This window comes from Peromyscus maniculatus, chromosome 1, assembly GCF_049852395.1.
Source record: "Peromyscus maniculatus bairdii isolate BWxNUB_F1_BW_parent chromosome 1, HU_Pman_BW_mat_3.1, whole genome shotgun sequence".
NCBI lineage: Eukaryota > Metazoa > Chordata > Mammalia > Rodentia > Cricetidae > Peromyscus > Peromyscus maniculatus.
Window position 1 is genome coordinate 214,500,181 of NC_134852.1, and position 21,137 is coordinate 214,521,317.

General features: G+C 42.3%; 1 protein-coding gene across 1 annotated transcript; it reads right to left on the bottom strand.

The window, feature by feature from the left end:
- Positions 1 to 3,952: 3,952 nt before the first annotated feature.
- Positions 3,953 to 17,055, bottom strand: Prdx3 (peroxiredoxin 3). Its single transcript, XM_006978473.4, has 7 exons — positions 16,907 to 17,055; positions 15,540 to 15,675; positions 13,689 to 13,830; positions 12,491 to 12,626; positions 10,328 to 10,431; positions 4,949 to 5,114; positions 3,953 to 4,669 (listed from the first exon to the last, which is right to left on the bottom strand). Exons 1-7 carry the CDS (start codon positions 16,940 to 16,942, stop codon positions 4,616 to 4,618), a joined length of 774 nt encoding a protein of 257 aa, XP_006978535.1. The 5' UTR covers positions 16,943 to 17,055; the 3' UTR covers positions 3,953 to 4,615.
- Positions 17,056 to 21,137: the final 4,082 nt, after the last annotated feature.

Here is a 21,137-nt window from a genome sequence, read left to right on the forward strand (position 1 = left end):
TTACTGAGTCCTCCAGTAACCAAGTTTTGAATAGGCTTTAAACATTTAGGAAACTCTCAGATAAGATTTAGATACTTCAAACAGAAGGTACTGGACACAAAAGGTAGCAGTCACAAAAGACAGATCAAGCCAGCTACAGAACTCTTCAGGAACTATGCTGCGTGAACTGGCTTGAGCTTCTGAGACCTCAAAGGCCATCACCCCCTAGTGACACACTTCCTCCATCAAAGTCACACCTACTTCAACAAGGCCACATCTCCTACTAGTACCACTCCCTATAGAAATATGGTGATATTTTAATTGTACTGAAATGTGACTTTATTTGTATGTTAATAAATAAAGTTGCCTGGGGGTCAGAGCTAATAGCAAGCCATAGCAGAGCTGGGCATTCGTGGCGCACGCCTTTAATCCCAGCACTTGGTAGGCAGAGCTAGGTAGATCTCTGTGTGGTCAAGGATACAGCCAGCATTGGAGACACACACCTTTAATCTCAATACCATAGAAGACCTGGAGGGCTGTACATACAGGCAGTGATGAGGCAGTCATGTGGTTGGGTTTACAATCAATGAGAAGGCAGAACAGAAAGTCTATATAAAGACAAACAGACAGGAAATAGGTCTCTTTCGGAGAGGTCTCTTGGCTTAAGAGGCTAGCTGCAGCAGGCGGGTAATTACGGCTCTTAGCTCTGATCTCTTGGCTTTCTTCTTTGCATTGGTTCTGTGTTTCTTATTTAATAAGACGGTTGGTTACATCTACACCAAGTATACAAACACATGTATCTATGGGGGTCATTCGTATTCAAACCACCACAGTAGCCCAGGCTGGGCTTGAATCCTCCTGCATGCAGGCATGAACTGCAATGTTCATCCTGCCACTCTTCAAAGTCTTAAAGATATTCCCCACCACATCTAGAGTCTAGTCCTTAGCTTGTCTGAGGGGCTTTGGGCCCCTACTGTCATTCGCCTTTGTGCTCCTTCAGCTCTTCCTTGCCTCTGGCCCTCTGCAGTTATTATTCACGTCTCCTGCCTAGCAGACCCTTACTCTTTTTGGTAGTTTGAATGAGAATGCCCCAATAGGATCATATATTTGAATGCTTGGTCTCCAGTTTGTGGAACCGTTTATTTGGGAAGGATTAGGAAGTATATCCTTGTTGGAAGTGTGTCCCCTGGGGTGGGCTTTGAGATTTCAAAAGCCCACATCATTCCCAGAGAGAGCGCTGGCCCATCCAGCTCTCCAGTCTCCAGGCGCCTCCCCTGGCCCCGCCTCATAGGCGTGACGGTTGCCAGAGTCTCAATGGGGGTTGGACCTTCCAGATCAAAGCTGGAATGGCTACCCACTACACCAACCCCAACCATGGCCCACTCCAACCTGCTGGCCATGTTAAATCTACCACTTTCTTTGCCTGTTCTAGACTCTTCCAGATGCCTCTGGCTGAACTTTCCCTCATATATACAATAAAAACATTCCTCTCAATCATACCTTGGAGCAGTCATATCCTCCATTTATACAAGATTGATACTAGGGTGTGGACTATTTTGCTGTGACAGGCTTTACTTTTTTTTTTCCCCCTTTCTTAAGAGTAATGTGGAAGACTTTAGGACTTATGGCTGGCCACTGTATGCTGGACTTAATTCACCATCCTAGTAGGAGCTTGGAAGACAAAAGTGCTGAGAACAATATGGATTATAGAGGCCCAGCTCAAGGTGTCAGAGGGAAACAATGTAAGCCCCTGGGCTAGAGATCATTCTTTGAAACTTTGGCAAAGAATATGGCTGCTTGTCCTAAAAATCTGCCTGAGGCTGAATTGAAGAGTTTTGGACTAATTTTGTTGGCAGAGATTTCAAGAGAGCCTAGTATTTACTCAGTTGTATGGGCATTAGTGATCACTTTTTTTTTTTTTTTTTTTTTTAAGACAGGGTTTCTTTTTTGTGTAGTCCTGGCTGTCCTGGAACTTGCTCCTTGGACCAGGCTGGCCTTGAACTAAGAGATCTACCTGTTTGAACTAAGAGATCTACCTGTCTCTGCCTCTCAAGTGCTGGGATTAAAGGCATGCACCACTACTGCCTAGTGATCTACAATGAAAAAGAGCAAGTAGAACAAAAAGAAATAAAAAATATACAGTTTGAGGATAAAGAAGAGCACCAGGAAATTTAATGTTGTTGCCATGGTTGTGTTGAAATAAAAAGAAATGGAATAAAGTGAGTGATACCCTCCGGGCAGTACCGTAGCCACCTAATCCTGCAATGTGTAAAAAGGTCTAAGGAATTAGGCCTGTTCCTAAATAGCATAGACTAATCAAAGTTTATGCAAATACAATCCAATAAGGGGCAAGTGAGCAGTCAAACTTGGCAGCATTTGCCACAAGGTTCTGGCTTTGGCGTCCTGAAGGATAAAGGGGTGAAATGGTAATGGAATCTTCCTCCAATGTTCCTCTAAGATACCTGCTGAAACCAGACCTGTGGCAGTAGAATCCCCACATGGAAGCCCAGAGAGGTCATTGTGTGAAGCTATGAAAGTCAAGCCTAATTTTGTTGGAGAACATAGGATGTTGGAAATGACGAATCCATAGAATGTCTACCAGGCAGAACTGCAGAGAGCCCAAGAGAATGAACTATGTTGCAGTCAACAATGCAGAAGGGAGTGAGAGATCCAAACTACCATCTAAGCCCTTTGATCTCAGACCTGGAGCTACAGAATTTAGGAGTTTGCCCTGATGAGGTTTTGTTCAGTGGTTTCTTAATATGCTCACAATTCTTTTTTGTTATGGTAATGTATATTTTATGCCATTGTATGTTGTTGTTATGTAACTTGCTTTTTCATTTTACAGGGGTTACAATTAAGAGATTACCTTGAGTCTCAAAGGAGACTTTAGACTTTGTAACTGTATTGAGACTGAAAGACTACAGGAACTTTAATTTGGACTAAATGTGTTTTTGAATTATGATATGGGCACAAGTCTATAGGAGGCAGAGAGTGTGAAATGTAGTTTGAATGAAAATGACTCCCATCAGCTCATATATTTGAATGCTTGTCCCCAGTTGGTGGAACTGTTTGTTTGGAAGGATCAGGAGGTGTGGCCTTGTTGGAGGCCCCACGGTGGGCTTTGAGGTTTCAACAGCCCACACCATTCCCAGTTAGACTTCTGTCTTGTGCTTGTGGATCAGATGTAAGCTCTCAGCTCTGCTCCAGTGCCATGCCTGCCTGCTGCTATGCAAGGCATGGACTGCTCCTATGAAACCATGAGCCTCCAATTAAATTCTTTCTTTTATAAGTTGTCTTGGTCATATGTTTTGTCAAAGCAACAGAAAAGTCACTAAGACACTTGCTAACTCCCTTTTCTACATGTTTTCTCTCATTTGATTCATATAAAAACCCCAGCAGGGCGGTGGCACATGCCTTTAATTCCAGTACTTGGGAGGCAGAGGCAGGTGGATCTCTGTGAGTTCCAGCCTGGTCTACAGAGTGAGATCCAGAACAGGCAACAAAGCTACATGGAGAAACCCTGTCTTGAAAAAATCAAAAAACCAAAACCAAAACAAAATCCCAAGATGGACATAATTACCTTCATTTCACAGATGAGAAATAGATCCAGTCTCTTCTCCCTAAGGACTTTCCTGAAAACCCTACTCAGAACTCTGCTCCAACCGTGCAGCTACCTGATTTCTACTGTATATTATTGGGCTTCTCTAGAATCAAGAGAATGAAGATGTTTCTTTTTAATTCATTCCAATGCCTCCAAAGGCCAATCTGGCACGTTTGGCATTCCAGGAGCTACCAAAATAATGGATGAAAGTTTACGTATTAGTCTTGCCTGCTAAATTTCAGATTCCTGAGAATGGAGCCAGCATTATCCTGTGTGGCTACAGAGCCAAATGCCCAATAAATAAATATTTGTTGACCTAAGTCATCAAAGGATGAGGGGTACCCCAGAATAAACTGACCCAACAGTTAATGATGTCAAAAATGCAAATATTTTAATGTCCATTTTTATACTACACTTTACATTCAGCACTTGAAGAAAATGATTATGGTGTTTTAAAAATGCAACTATCAGGTTAGATATAGTCCTTCATGATTATACCTCATCAATACCTAAGGACACTATAAGTTAATGAATACAATAAGAAAAATAATGGGGAAATTCAGTTTAATACACAGAAATTCAAGAGGAAATTTCAAGACTTTGATCAGAAGCTTTCAGTGCTGGTACTATGCGCTACTGCATTGTAGACCAATGTCCACAGCAGGCTAAGGAGAAGAATGCTTACCCTCTGAAGACATGATCTAAGAAACGGGGGGGGGGGGGGGGGGGGGGCACAAAAAAAAAAGAAAAAAGAAAAGGAAAGAAGAAAAGAAAAAAAAAATGGGGGACCGAGCATTCTGTGGGAACCAGTTAGCCATCAACAAGTCCCTAGTAAGGACAACTATGGAGGCAGCTATAGGGAGCCTGAGCCTGTCTTATGAAACAAAGCCATGGAGCAGTACTCATAAACAAGCATGATGAGGTTTTGTCATCTATAAATAATTTTCACGTTGTTGACGTTGTTGAAAGGATTCCAGCTATGACTCTTTTCTGGCATGAGAAGCTTTGGGTGAACACCAGCCATGGGATGACCTACTGATGGACCTTCTCAAAGTACTCTTTGGAAGCTGTTGGACTTGGCTTGATCTGAAAATTAAAATTAAATTGGGTAAGAGAAACATCATGATAGTAGTCTCAACAGTGAGCTCAGAGCTCCAGAAACTAAAATTTCTTCACTTTTGAAGATTAGCCTATTTTTTTCAAAACATATAGATGAAAGCTAACTAGCAGCCTGTGTAGGAACTGTCCACCTCACTGTCACCTACCCACATGCAGCCAGCACCTCTGTTGGCTCCCTTGATAGATTATTCTCGAGGCAGAGAAGACTTGGAATTGGGGCCTGGTGCTCTGAGGAAAACAACATACCGTAGGGGACTCTGGTGTCCAGTTGGCAGGACAGACTTCTCCATGGGTCTCCACAAACTGGAACGCCTTTACCAAACGTAGGGTTTCTTCCACACTGCGGCCCACCGGGAGGTCGTTGACACTCAGATGCTTGATGACACCATTAGGGTCAATAATGAAGAGGCCTCTGCACAGAATTTATCCTCATCAGTGCTAACAGAACTAGGGCCAACAACTCTCATTTCTATCCTTTTATGTCTTTGATTCTCTTTTAGTAAATTCATTAGGCTGTCAAATGCTTAAAAATGGGAGATTAGGGACTGAAGAGACTGCTTAGCAATTAATAGCTTAGACTATCGATCCAGAGGACCTGAGTTCAGTTTGAAGAACCCATGTAGGGCAGCACACAACTGCCTGGAACTCCTGCTCCAGGGGACCTGACATCCTCTTATAGCCTCCAACCAAGAGCAAGTTTACCAGCATGCACATACTTCTACGCAGTCACATATACATAAGTAAAATTAAACCTTAAAAAGAGAAACTAGAGCCGGGCGGTGGTGGCAGCGCACGCCTTTAATCCCAGCACTTGGGAGGCAGAGCCAGGCGGATCTTTGTGAGTTCGAGGCCAGCCTGGGCTACCAAGTGAGTTCCAGGAAAGGCGCAAAGCTACATAGAGAAACCCTGTCTCAAAAAACAAAAAAAAAAAAAAAAAGAGAAACTAGTGCTGGAAAGATGGCTCAGAGGTTAAGAACACTGGCTACTTTTCCAGAGGTTCTGAGTTCAATTCCCAGCAACTAGATGGTGGCTCACAACTATCTATAATGAGATCTGGTACCCTCTTCTAGTGTGCAGGCATACATGCAGACAGAACACTGTATATATAATAAATAAATAAATCTTTAAAAAAAAAAGAAAAGAAAAACCAACCTGGAATTAGTATTATACAAAAAGTGTGTCACCTTTTAGTAATGACAGATGCTTTGATAATGTCAGGCTACCATGTACAGCATATGTTATGGAACATTGCAAAACTGTACCCACAATGTGATGCATCTAAAAGGAACGAACTAGAAACAATAAAGACTTTTATTCAGTGACCTAGCAGACATTCTTTAGACTCCTGTATCAGACTCTGGTAAGGTAACCACATATATGTAAGAAGAAGAGATTACGTTATCTACATCCAGTGAATATTTAAAACTTTCCCTTTTGATTTATTTGTGTGTGTTGTGTATGCATGCATGCAAATACCTATGGAGTCCAGAAGAAGGTGTTGGATTCCCCGGAGTAGGAGTTATAAGTGGCTGTAAGTGGTGCAATGTGGGCCCTGAAATCGAACTCTGTCTTCTGCAATAGCAGTAAGTATCCATAACTGCTGAGTCATTTTTCCAGCACCTCACAATTTCTTTTCTTTTTTCCCTCCCCCTAATGAGACAAGGCCTCTCTACACAGTCCTAACACTCACTAGTTAGACCAGGCTGGCCTAGAACTCACAGAGATCTGCTTTTCTCTGCTTCCGTAGTGCTGGGTTTAAAGGCGTATACCACCATATCCAGCTTCAAAATCCCTCTTAAAGGGATACAGGGACTTCAGTTGTCAACTACATAGGGAAAGGGCAAAGTACAGAGGGGCTTCTTCTTCTCCTGTCTGAATCCAGGCTTTGGGCCTGATCGTATTCTTCTTGTGCCTGATCTCTGAGGGACCCAGCTGCAGTCCCTAGAAAGTAGTAGAGGCAGACCTAGGAAGGAACAGAGCCCACAGACTCTAGAATCTAGAGAGAAGACTAACTTGTCAGCTCTACTCAGCTTTCTGTTAGCCCCAGAAAGAAACTAGTAATAGTCACTACAAAATTAGAAGATCCAGTGTGGTAGTTTGAATGTAATTGGTCCCCCATAAATTCACTGGGACTGGCACTATTAGGAGGCGTGGCTTGTTGGAATAGGTATGGACTTTTTGGAGGAAGTGTGTTACTGTGGGGGTGGGCTTTGAGGTCTGATATATGCTTAAGTCACACCCAGGATCTCAGTTCACTTCTGTGTTCAAGAAGATAAACAGATTAAAAAATGGAATAAAGGGAGAGGGTGACATCAGGGCAAGATCCCACCCAGCTAAGTTTCCAACTTGTGAAAAGGAATTAAAGAAAAGCTTAGTGCTGGGTATGGTGGTGCACACCTTCCCAGTACTCCAGAGGCAGAGGCTGGTGGATCTCTGAGTTTGGGGCCAGCCTAGTCTACAGATCCAGTTTCAGGACAGCCAAACTTAGACAGTGAAGGAAACCACCAAAACCAGAAAGCTGGTAAAGATGTAATTGAATGAGGGGGCTATGTTCCAGCAGCAGAACTTGGAAGCTTTGGCCATGGGATTCCAGCTTTAAGGATAGAAGAAGGGTTATGAAATCTGCCTCCATGACTAAGAAAAGCCGCCGAGGCCAGGCATATGTCAGGGTTGTCCCTGAATGGAGGCCTAGTAGACCATTGCATAAAGCTGTGAAGTTGAAGCCTGGACTGTCTTGGAGACCCCAGGTTGTTAGAGATGCCAGAGCTATATGGTATACCTGCCCAGGAACGGGGAGTGCAACTAGCCCAAGAAAAAGAAGTGTGCTGCAATCAACAAAGCTGAAAGGAGTTGGAGATCTGAAGAATGCTTTGACATCAGACATGGAGATGCAGAGTTTGGAGATTGTCCAGCTAGGTTTTGGTCTTGCTTTGGTCCAGTATTTCCTCACCATGTTCCCTTCCCTATGTTTTGAAATGGTAACGAATATTTTGTGCTATTTTATGTTGGAAGTATGTGATCTGTCTTTTGATTTTATAGGGGATTACAGTTTAAGAGACTGCATGAATCTCACTAGAGACTTTGAACTTCGGACTTTTAAACATTGTTGAGATTGTGATAGACTATGGGGACTTTTGAAGTTGGACTAAATGCATTTTGCATTATATTGCTACAAACTTATGGGGGCCAGGGAATGGAATGTGATAGTTTGAATGTAATTGGCCTCTATAAGCTCATTGGGAATGGCACTATTAGGAGGTAGGTGTAGCTTTGTTAGAGTAGGTATGTCCTTGTTGGAGGAAGTATGTCACTGTGGGGGTGGTCTCTGAGGTCTCATATATGTTCAAGCCACATCCAGTGTCTCAGTTCACTTTCTGTTGCCTGCAGATCAAAGATGTAGAATTCTTAGCTCCTTCTCCAGTACCATGTCTGCCTGCATGCTGCCATGTCCCATCATGATGATAATGGACTGAACCTCTGAACTGTAAGCCACCCAATTAAATGTTTTCTTTTATAAGAGTTGCCATGGCTATGATGTCTCTTCATAGCAACAGAAACCCTAACTAAGACATACTGGAAGGAAGCATAACAGACTACACTTTCTCCTGCCACTGCTAACTATGGAGGAGCTTGGCTTTGGTTTACTAAGGAAAACAGTAATCTTGAAGTCAACAAGGCTGAGTTCCAAAAGGCTGCCAGCACTGAGTTTCAAGATGAGTTGGGTTCAATTAACAGCCAGCCTCCAATGCAACTGGGTGGCATCCCAAGGTGTAGCTCTTTTCTTCTTCATGAAGTTAGTTCCTGGGTCCCGCCTTCACTCCCGTTCTCGGAGACATCAAGATGACAGCTAAAGCCTGTGTTCTCATGAAGGAACACTCAAGAAGGTAGCATGTGAACATGGGACTGTTTAAGACAGAACTTTTCCCAGTCCCATCGAATGAAAGAACATAGAAAGCACAGGCTACAACTCCCTGGAGCTATTCCCTAAACTACCTACCTCATCAGGTTATTCCTGTACACCTACTGGAGACTCACCTTCATTTAATCTATGAGAAAAGTGAGACACAAAAAGGCAAATAACTTGCCCCAAATCATACAGCCTAAGAAGTCAAGTTTAAAAAGAAATCAAACCCTGTCTTGTTTGATTCCAAGGCTTATACAACACCATCTCCACTGAGAGAGAAAGAGAGACAGACAGTCAGACCTTCTAAAAGCCTTTCTCCCAAACAGTTCAATAGCTTCAGTGCCAGGAATAGCCATTACTGAAGGGCTTCTGGACTGTTAAAGAGAATGGATCAATGGGACGATCAAGACACTGGCATTCTTTCCTAAAAGAAGACCCAGGTAGTGGACTGAGCACACATCTTGGCCATTTCTGAAGACTTGCAACCCTCATAGAAGCTATTTCATCAGTGCCTAAGTAAAAAAAAAAAGGGGGGGGGGCTTCTTCAGGGGGCAGGGAGGTAGCTCAAAAGCTAAGAGCAATTGTTACTCTTACAGAGGACTTAGGTTAGATTCCCAACATCCATATGGTAGCTAACAACCATTTATAACTCTAGTTCCAGGGGATATGACCTCCAAGGGGAATGCTTGCACATGGTGTATGGACATACATGCAGACAAAACACATCCATACATATAAAATAAAATAAATTTGGGATGTCTATTCTTGGATGTCAACCTGACTATATTTGGATTTAACTAAAACCCAAATGACTAGGCACACCTGTGAGGGATTTTTTTTTCCCTTCTTTTCCAGACAGATTTCTGTGCTCTGGCTGTCCAGTACTTTACTCTGTAGACCAGGCTGGCCTCAAACTCAGAGATCCACCCACCTCTGCCTCCAAAGTGCTGGGATTAAAGGTGTGCCCCAACACCACTGAGCAATTTTTCCTAATTAAATCATTTGAAGTGGGAAGACTCACTTCTAATTCAGATCCTTGAAGTGGGAAGATACACCTTTAATCTGGACCACACCTTCTGCTGGCAGCCTATATAAAGGACATGAAAGAAGGAAGCTTGCTCTCTCTTTGCCTGCTTGCTCTCACTCTTGATAGCAAGTCAATTCCTTCACTGGCATTAGAGCCACTTCTTGAAGATTCTGGATTATACTGAAGACCAGCTGAGACATCCAATCTCATGGACTGAACTACTACTGGATTCTTAGACCTTTCATTAGTAGACAGCCATTGTTAGACTAGTTATAGACCACAGCCTATAGAACATTCTAATAAATCCCCTGTATATAAATAAATAGCATACACACACACACACACACACACACACACACACACACACACACACACACAAACTGTAAGTTCTGAACTCTAATACAAAATAATCTAAATTAAAGAAAAAAAAAGCTTCTGCTTCTGACAACATTTTACCATCCAGGTATAGGTGGAACCAAAATAAATGCAAATTAAAGGATAGCGTGGGGCTATATATCCATACCCTGTCTCAAAAAATCAAAACCACCAACAAAAAAAAAAAAACAAACCTGTATTCCTTCCTGAGAGTTTTACTGAAACTGACAAGCATTTCCTAGAATCTTTATAAATCCTCAAGAATTAAGATGACACTAAAATATGCAAAACCATCCCATCTCTAAGGAGCAGCTCTTACCTGAGTGCAATGCCAGCACCTTCCAACAGCACTCCGTAGTCTCGGGAAATTTGCTTAGTTAAATCCGACAACAGTGTAATGTTCATGTGGCCCAAACCACCACTCTAATAAAAAGGCAAACAGGACTGGTTTTCAGGTGGTTCTACAAGGTCTGAACCATATACCAATGTTTAAAACTAACAATGATGGTGGTTAAGTAATAGTAAATGCACATAAGAGAGTTCCGTTTAACTTCCTCCTGCAAACTGCCTAAAGTAGATACAATTATATATGCCATTATATATATTTTTTTTTTAATTTATTTTTATTTTATGTGTCTGGAGTATTTTACCTGCATACCACGAGCATGAAGTGCCTGAAGAGGCCAGGAGAGGGCATCAGATACCCTGGAACTGAAGTTAAAACATGTTGTGAGCTGCCATATGGATGTTGGGAACTGAACCTGGGTCCTCTTGAAGAACAGCAGTGTTCTTAACTGATGACCCATTTCTCCAGTTCCTATTATTTTCTTGTATTGATGTGTATGTGTGTGGGGAGGATGTGCATGTGTGGAAGTGAGGACAACTTTGTGGAGTTGCTCTCTCCTTCCACTTTATGTGAGTTCCAATGATAGAATTCAGCTTGTCAGGTTTGCTCAGCAAGTACTTTACCTGCAGAATCACCTCAATGGCCCATCTCCATTATTTTAATGATGAGGAAACTGAAGCTCAAAAAACTAAGTACTTTTTTTCTTCAGGACACTGCTATAGTGTCCGATTGACCTTTATCTTTTTGAGACAGAGTCTCACGTAGCCAGACTGGCCTCCAATTTACTATGTAGCCAATAATGACCTTGAACTTTTGATCTTCCTGCCTTTACCTTTGGAATTCTGGGATCATAGGCTATGCTAACCCACCTAGTTTATGTGGTACTGGGGACTGAACCCAAGGCTTCTTGGCATATTAAGTAAAAGCTCTAAGCACACCCTGCTCTCTTTTTCCAATTGTTAAATCAGTTGTTGAGATGAAAACTAGTTTCTCAAATATAAAAATAAAGGAGTGACAAATTACTCAAGTCACTGTTGTTAGTCCTGGATCATACCTAGTAAAATTTTGATTGTTTTTCCTAGCAGATTTCTAGACAACATCACACAGAACATTATAGCAAGCTACTATGGGTTCAAAGTACAGGCCTAAGGAGGCAACAGAGCTAGCCATGTTCCCTGTCTTACTCAGCCTATCTCCATTACTATTTGAACCTTGGAAAATATACATGGAATGAGCAATAGAGATAATACAATGTCCAGGGAGTTGTTACTACAACAGTTTATAGACTGCTAATAGGCAAGGATCTACAAACGGCCTACTTCAGGAGGATATGGCTCACCTGGTACAGAGCTTATCTAGCATACATGAAGCCCTGGATTTGATCCCCAGGAAGACATAAACCAGGTTCTGATCCTAGCACTTGGAAGTGGAGGCTGCAGAATTAGAAGCTCAATGTCATCTGAGCTAATACATCCAGTTAAGAGGCCAGCCTGAAATACATGAGACACTGTTTTTGAAAGGAAGAAAGGGGGGAAGGAAGGCAGGTAGGCAAGAAACTCACTTCAGACTGGCTATGCTCTGACAATCTCTAGGCTTTCTCTTAAATCTCTTATGTTAGTACAGGGGTCAGGGGTAGTTGGGGATAGAGGAAGAGACACTGGTCAATGATTATTTAGATAAGAGGAATAAGTTCTGCTCTTCTGTACAATAGGTGATATAGTTAGAACATATTGTATTTTTTAAACTAGCTAAAAGAAGATTTTTGTTTTGATTTTTTGAGACAGGGTCTCACCATGTGGTTCTGGCTGCCCTGGAACTCACTAGGTAGACCATGTTAGTTTAAAACTCACAAAGATCCCCCTGCCTCTGCAGGAGTGCTGGGATTAAAGGTATGAACCACCCTGCCCAGCTAAAAAAGGATTTTGAATGTCATGACCACAAAGAAATGATTGAGGAAACAGTACTGAAAAGCCTGATTTGATCCTTGCACAATGTATACATTTATCAAAACATCACACTGTATCCCATAAATATATACAATGTTTTTATTGTGTGGTCTGTATTATTTGTGATTTAGAAATGAAACCAAAGAAGAATAAAATAAAACAAAGAAAAGGTGACTGTCAACCAACCTACCTTCCTTGGTGTATTGATCCAGGCAAGATGGCTAAAGTGGGAATCCACTGAAACTGCAACCACTTCACAGTTTACATCATGAAATTCGTTGGCTTTGTCACTGAAAGCAACGATTTCTGTAGGACACACAAATGTACTTGGGGAAAAAAGAAAGTTTCATCAGATCACGCAAAGACAAAAATTTAAGACATAAACATTAAGTTGACTAAAAACTAAATTGATTTGCTTAAGGGGTGAAAAAAGTGAAATGGGCTGGGTTGGGGGCACATACCTTTAATCCCAGAACTCAGAAGGTAGAGGCAGGAGAGTATTTGTTCAGCATGGTCTACACATAGAGACCATGCCACCGCCTCTCCTGACCCCCCCAAAAAAGCAAGCTTCCTTCTTTCTAGTTTCTGGGCATGGTGTTATGTACTTTTAATCCAAGCACTAGGGAGGCAGAGGCAGGCTGATCTCTGTGAGTTTGAGGCCAGCCTGGTCTACAGTGAGTTCCAAGACAGCCATGGCTATGGAGAGATACCCTGCCTCAATCAGTCAATCAATCAATCAATCTGCAAGGGATTGGGGAGGCATACTTTGAAGACTTAAAAAGAAAACCTGTACTTAAATAAAGCAGCTTTATGAACTCATTTCTTATACTACTTTCTCATTTTTCCAACCAGACTGGTATAAAGTTTAAACTGGTTTAGAGAACCATTAGTCAAAAGCATGTAATACAGAACTGTATTAAAAGTTGAGAGTATAATTCAGTGATGAAGTGCTTGCCTAGCATGCCCAAGGCCTGGGGTTTGATTCCTAGGACCACCAGAAAAACAAACAGAACCATATTAAAACTCCTCCATTCGAGTCGGGCAGTGGTGGCTCACACCTTTAATCCCAGCATTCGGGAGGCAGAGGCAGGCAGATCTCTGTGTTTGAGGCCAGCTTGGTCTACAGAGCAAGATCCAGGACAGGCACCAAAAAATTACACAGAGAAACCCTGTCTCGAAAAACAAAAACAGAACAAAACAAAAAAACCCTCCATTAGAAGTAAGGTCATTTCTCCCATTAAGTTCATCACATGAACTATAGATAGTCAAGGTCAGTGAACAAAAATCAGAAAGAATCTTCCTCTTCACTAGAAGAGGAATTTCAGCATGGGTTAGAAAACAACACCAGCTCTTAGTAGGACATGAAAGCATTATAGAATCATACTTACAAATCCAAAGGGTAGAAGAAAAGCACCAAGTATTTCCCTTTAAAATCTTCGAGACTCAGCTCTTTGAACTCTCCATTGACAACAGCTGTACCCTTAAAATAGGGTGCATGCTGTGTGACAGCAGGGGTGTGAAATGTGGAACCTAAAAGAGACCACACCCTTGTATGTAGCTTGTCATTCACATCAAGCACTGCATGATTTTATTTAAACTCCTTTCATTGGAACTTATCAAATTAATTATTTATCAGAACTGGTGATATGTTATTAACTCAATGACATGGTTCACTTCAATTGTACATCTTAGGTACAGTAATTTTCTCTCCAGCGAAGTTCTAAATTATACACAAATCCAACTCAGTGGTAGGTAGAAGTGTGTGCGCACGAACACATATGAGCATGAATATGGAGAATGGAAAACATCCTCTGGTATTGATTCTCAGAAGCCATCTACCATTTTTTTTTTTAAAGCTTTTTTTTTCTTTTAGAGTCTCACAAACTTAAGAGATCACCAAGCAGGTTAGCTGGACACAAGTGCATACTACTATGTTTGGTTATATGTGGGTTCTAAAGGTCAAACTGGAGGTCTTGCACTAGCTTGCTGACTGATTTAGCTATCACTCCAGCAACGAAGAAAAATTAAAAACAACAACCAACAAAAAATAAACAAAAAAAAAAAAATGAAAAACAGAAAGAAGAAATGAAATGCCCTGGGAACTAAAAGGAGGAAGACAAAGGAAAGCAAAGTCAGAGCCAGGGTTAAAAAGACCCTTAGTATCAAGCAGCAGGGTTGGTTCTTCACCTCAATAGAGAGAATGGAGTCTGGGTGGTTCTGATGCAGGAAGACAGCTGTGTTCAGGAAGATTAGTCTATCAGGAAGGTAATGACTATAGTTATCTCAGTGAGAAGGACTGAGGTGTGGCAGAGAGAATATCAAGAACAGATAGATGCAGGGCATGTTTCAATGCTGGGGTGGGTACAGGTATAGCTCAGTGGTGTTTTGTGTTTTCATTTTATCCAGTGGTCTTTTTATTACTGAGTTGTAATTTAGGTATCTTAGAGTAATTTCTTTTATTAAGTATATTACACAAGTTTTTTCTTTTTTCCTTGACTATGGTTTTCTTTACTCATTTCCTTCCTTTCCTTGTTTCTTTCTTTCTTTTTGTTTGTTTGTTTGTTTGTTTTTTATTTCCAGACAGGGTCTCACTCTAAGAAGGCCCTATTGGCCTGGAACTTATGTAGCCCAGGCTGGCCTCAAACTTGTGGCAATCCCCTTGTGACTACCTCCCCACTGCTGAGGTTACAGATATGCACTAACCATATCTGGCCCTTTTCTTTTTTCTCTATCTGAAACAGAGCCTTCCTATTTAACCCAGGCTGGCCTCAAACTTGTGTTGATACTCTGCCTGCCTCATCCACCTAAGGCCTGAAATTTCAATTGTGTACTGCTACGCCTGACTTTCTCCATTTCCTTTTTTTCTTTTTTCTTTTTCCACTGAGACAGGGTTTCTCTGTGTATTCCTGGCTCTTCTGAAACTTACTCTATAGACCAGGCAGGTCTAGAATTCAGAGATCCACTTGCCTTTGCCTCCTGAGTGCTGGGATTAGAGGTGTGTGCCAACACCAACAGCTTCCATTCATTTTCTTCATGTTCCTTAAAGGTAGATCTTAAATTTTTGATGCTGCCAATTACTCACTGTTCCTAAACAATTCCTTATGGATCTGGCCATCTCTACACATTCTCATACTGCATTTTTAAAAGCTCTAAGGACAAGTCTCATGCATAGCCAAGATCCAGAGTTGTTGGCATGGGTTCTCTTTGCCTGGGTGCAACTAGAACACAGTAACACTTACTGGTGCTAAAGGCAAACTTTGCTTGGGCAGAGGTAGACCACAGTATGTCTGTCAAGCAGGTTCTTCTAGAAGCAACAGGCCTAAGAACTGCTGAGGCAGAAATACCCCTGGAAATGGCACTCACATGCTGAGCAACCTGGAAAGAGAAATGCTTTCTATTAGGAAGACTTTTTGGAAGGGTGACTAAAGTCTGACCTTGCTGCTGTGGCTCTTTGTCAATGGTGGCCTTAGCTGTTCATTCCCCCTGTGAACCAAATACCAAATCAAATTAAAAGCACATTTTCTTTTTCCTTCTTCCTCCTTAAAGACTGCAAGGCCGAGGGAATCGTAAGAACACAGCCTCAAGAATAAAAATCTCCAGATGACTCTAAAAATTCAGTAAGGCTAGGCCAGGCTGAGAAGTTAGTTAAGCGACCCCCCCTTCCCCGCCCCCTCCATATCTGGTGCACACGCGGCCATATCAAGGTTTTTCTCAGAAAAGGTCCTTTCCAGGCTCTTAATCAAGCAAAAAAAAATAGGGGAAAGTTCATGCCCTGGGAGAGTTTGGCCAGTGATCAAGGGAAGTGTTGGCTCAAGTTGGATGCCCAGCATGGCTAGGGGAGAAGGTAGGTACTGCCTTGAGGCTGATGGCGACGAGAAAAAGAGAAGATGGTTCGCAAGAGGATAGCAGCCTGCAGCCACCAGAGAACAGCAGTTACAGGACAGAGTCCAGCCTGAAGTGGAAGTAGAAAGCGGCTCCTGTTACTGTAGCACTTTGTTCACACTCAGATTTAAGTGTGAGCCCACAGCCACGTCAAAATGTGGCATCACTCCTTCCATGGTAAAGAAAGGAAAGCAAACTGAGGTTCAGAAATGAGAAGTTAAGCCAGGAGTTGGTGCAGCACACCTTTGATCCCAGCACTCGGGAGGCAGAGGAATGCGGATCTCTATGAGTTCGTGGTCTACAAAGCGAGTTGTAGGACAGTCAGGGAGAGCTACACAGATAAGCTTGGGGAGGGAGAGAAAGGGAGAAGTCACTTGCCCAAGGTCATATTTAGTGACAGACCCTAGAACACGGGACCCAATATGTTGGCCTACAAAGCCAGACCTGGGTGCTTTAGTGAGTGAAGAAGCAGCAAAGGGACCCTCAACTCGGAAAACCGAAAGACTCCGGGGGGGGGGGGGGGGAGGGGGGAGCGCACCACCCGCTGGAACTAGGGGGACAAGCTGTTCTGCGCAGGCGCAAGGGCCTCGCGGGCCTCAGGAGGCCTCTCGGTACGCGAGGTGAGTGTAGTAGCCAGTAGACCCAAGAGGGCGCGATCCGGTCCAGGAAGAAGGTCCCAGAGTCGCAGCTGTGTCATGCATCTGCCCAGCTGGCAGCCACTCACCGAGGACCAGAGCAACCTTCCCGCAGCAGCCGCCATCTTCAACGCGGGAGGAAAGGTAGCCGGAAAAGCCTGCAAGCAGCGGTCCACGAAGGGTGTGTGTCTTCTACGTAGGGCGTGGTTTCTGAGCGGGGCTTCCCGTCTGGGGGGGGCGTGGCCCCGGTGGGCGTGGTTGGGTTTACAGGGTGGGGCTGAGGCGGGAGGGGTGTGGCTTACGAGAAGAGGTTGAGTGAACTGGCTTAAAGTAGAAGGCTGAGAAGGACGCCTTCCTGCTCAGGGCGACATTCCCTCTTGGCCTCTTGAGTGGCTGAATGCTTGTTTTCCTATTTGTTGTACCAACCTATAAAGACCTAATGAAAGTTATCAAGTAGATACTTATTTCCCCATTTCCTGTTGATTTTGTTTTCTTAACTTTGTGTGGTGGAAACCTTCTGTCTGTGAGAAAATCCAGTTCCCTTTCTACTTCAGGTAGAATCTTCTGGCTTCTGCATTAAATGGAACCAATTTAGTTGTTTGAGTTCTATAATAAGCTAAGTGACTTAGAGACATCAAAGCTTACTGTGCTTGTAAACCTTTGGGATTGTGTGGGGGCTTCCATTTTGGCCTCTCAAAACTGGGATAATTGGGACACATTTTAAATCAATTTATTTGTTAATCGATACTGAGTGGAGGGCATGGTTTTGAAGCTGCACATCAAACACAGAATAAAATTCATATGGTATTTACAGTAAATGCCATCTCTAAGCTGGTATTTTCCAAGCACTGTTCTGTTATTAATTTAGTTTTTCAAATCTACGTATCATCTAAATAATATTTAATATTTTCTTTAAACTAGCTCACTTTATTAAAAGACACAAATGATCTCCCCCCCCTTTTTTTTTTAAAGATTTATTTATTTATTATGTATACAACATGTATGACTGCAGGCCAGAAGAGGGCACCAGATCTCATTACAGATGGTTGTGAGCCACCATGTGGTTGCTGGGAATTGAACTCAGGACCTCTGGAAGAGCAGTCAGTGCTCTTAACCTCTGAGCCATCTCTCCAGCCCCCACAAATGATCTTATTTGACAAGAAATGTTAAACAGGAAAAACTTATAACAGTATAAATAGAAAATAATTAATAATAAACATACTAAAGCAAAATACTGCCAAAGTTCTAGCTAGATACAGTTACCTGTTGAAAGTCTGAATTTTGTTAAAAAGAGAGAGAGGTGGTCAGAGGCATTCTCTTCTAGCCTCACAGAAAGCCTTCTGATTTGTTGTGGCCAGAGGACTGAAAGAGAATTCAGAAACACTTTTAACTTTCTCATGTTGAGATTTTATGTTATTATTTATATATTTTGCTCCTCACTGTTCCAGAAGTATATTTCATAAAGCAGTCCATGCACTCTTAGGTGCTACCCAGGTATCTGCTTTGTTCTTTAAAACAAAACAAAACAAAATAAAAAAACAAAAACAAAAACAAGCAAAGAAGCAAAACAAAACAAAAAACTGCCTTAGACCTAAAGAAACAAATCATCTCAATCAGTTTCCCACAGCACCTGACTTGCACTTAACTGGTACCCAGTGTGTGTGTTTAGCAAGATCAAAATGAAAGCGATCATAGAATACTGGTGCTCAAATCTGTGATGGAATATAAATCAGACATAAAAAAGAAATGAAACCTGAGTTTGATGGCTCATACTTGTAATTTCAGCACCTGGGAGGTTGAGACAGGAAGATGGCCAAGAGTTCAGGCCAGCCTTTGCTACAGAGTGAGACTCACTATCACATAAGAAAAAACAAAAACAAAAACAAAAAAAACCCTCTCAGGTGTGATAGCACAGGTCATTAATCCCAGTATGTGGATATCTGTGAGTTCAAAACTCAAAACTGTCTGGTCTACAAAGAGAGTTCTAGGCCAGCCAGGGCTGCATAATGAGACCTTGTCTCAAAAAAAAAAAAAAAAAAAAGACATTGAAAGATACCATCATGTGAATGAGCCTTGAAACCCCCATGTGGGGTCTGGAACAATGGAAGGAGAGAATTAATTCCATAAAGTTGTTCTCTGACCTCTACACATGTACTGTAACATGTACATCCACCCACTTACACATTGTATACTCCTAATAATGTTGATGATGGCAATGTATTTTTTTTAATTATATAATTGTCAGATGCTAAGAGGATCTGGAAGACATGAAGACTAACAGTACAAGCTTTTAATTTTTTTTTATGACTGCCTTGGGGGCCAGCCCTGAGCAGCACAGGGCTCAGAGGGACCCACAGAGTCAGCACGGCATGTACTCATGTACTAGACTAGGGGGTTAAGGGAAAAAGACACTCACACTCTCTTGATGGTTTCCTTCTTTGTTCTTCTGTATTCTTTCTACGGTATACTTTTTTCTACAGCTTATTGTAGTGGGTAGCTTTGATCTGGAAGTTCCAAGCCCCATTGAGACTTTGGCAACTGTCGCGCCTACTAGGCGGGGCCAGGGGAGGCGCCTGGAGACCCGAGAGCTGGATGGGCCAGCACTCTCTCTGTTCCGGGACCCTGAATGGTAGAGGTGGACGGAGCAGAGCTCCAGAGAACACCGCTGGACTGCGATACACCTTCCCCAGACCCCACGACCTACCTATCCCTTAATTTGTAAGTTACACCATTAAATAAATATCCTTTTAACTACATGGAGTGGCCACATAGAGTGCTGGCCCATCCAGATCTCGGGTCTCCAGGCACCTCCCATGGCCCCGCCTCATAGGCGTGACAGTTGTCAGAGTCTCAATGGGGGTTGGTACTTCCAGATCAAAGCTGGAATGGCTACCCACTACAGCTTATATACCCCCAACAAAGTTTTTCAGGCAATATAGGAATTACATGGTTACATTCTGTTCTTCAAGTGAATGATTACAACGAATACAAAACAAACAGTAAAAAACATGTTTTCCATAACCCTTACATGATTAAACATTTTGTGTATTACATGTGAAAAACAAATTATCCTAAGAATCCACGTACATTCATAATAACAAACAACTTGTTATTGATTAACTGTGTAGACAAGCAAGATATTCTTCTCAGTCAGGTCTTTTACTGGCAGGCTGCATTTTGCAGTCATAAAGAAAGGGTCAATTAGGCGGGCGGTGGTGGTGCATGCCTTTAATCCCAGCACTTGGGAGGCAGAGCCAGGCGGATCTCTGTGAGTTTGAGGCCAGCCTGGGCTACCAAGTGAGTCCCAGGAAAGGCGCAAAGCTACACAGAGAAACCCTGTCTTGAAAAATCAAAAAAAAAAAAAAAAAGAAAGGGTCAATTACTTCATCACTTATCTTGAAAGGTAATCTTATAAGGAATCTTAGAGGAGATCATAAACCTAAACTTTTATATGTGAAAAAGAAACAGTCAGCTCTACTTTAAGTCTTTAGGGTGCATACCCACTCATCAATAGTTTTTATATCAGGAGACTGAGGACAGAATTGGGTATAAGGAATTAATCACATTAGATCACCAACCAACGCTAGTAAGGAAAGTATGTCAGCTAGTAACAATTGGGTTGCTTTGTATTTTTCACTTTAGCTATGTGTCCTTGTGAACTTTAGATTGCTTTTTGGGGGTTTTCATCTGAAAGCTATTATCAAAACATCTAATACAACCTGATGTGGTGGTATTGTGTTCCCCAAAATATTGTGACCCTAATAAATTTATCTAGGGTCAGAGACAGAACAGCCACTAGATACAAAGGCTAGAAAATGGTGGCACTCACACCTTTAATCCTAGCACTCCAGAGGTAGAAATCCCTCTGGATCTCTGTGAGTTCAAAGCCACATTGGAAACAGCCAGGCATGGTGACTCACGCCTTTAATGCCAGAAAGTGAGCCTTTAATCCCAGGGAGTGGTGGTAGAAAGCAGAAAGGTATATAAGGCGTGAGGACCAGAAACTAGAAGCATTTGGCCTGGTTAAGCATTTGGCCTGGTTAAGCTTTCAGGCTTCTAGCAGAGTTCAGCTGGGACCCATTCTGGATGAGGGCTCAGAGGCCTCCATTCTGAGGAAACAAGACCAGCTGAGGATCTGGCGAGGTGAGGTAGCTGTGGCTTGTTCTGTCTCTCTGATCCTCCAGCATTTCATCCCAATAACTGGCCTCAGATTTGATTTTATTAATAAGAACTTTCAAGATTCATGCTACAACCTGAAGTTATTATAAGGCTTTGTTTCAGCTAATGATGTACTCTAAAACCTGTCAACACATCTTCCAA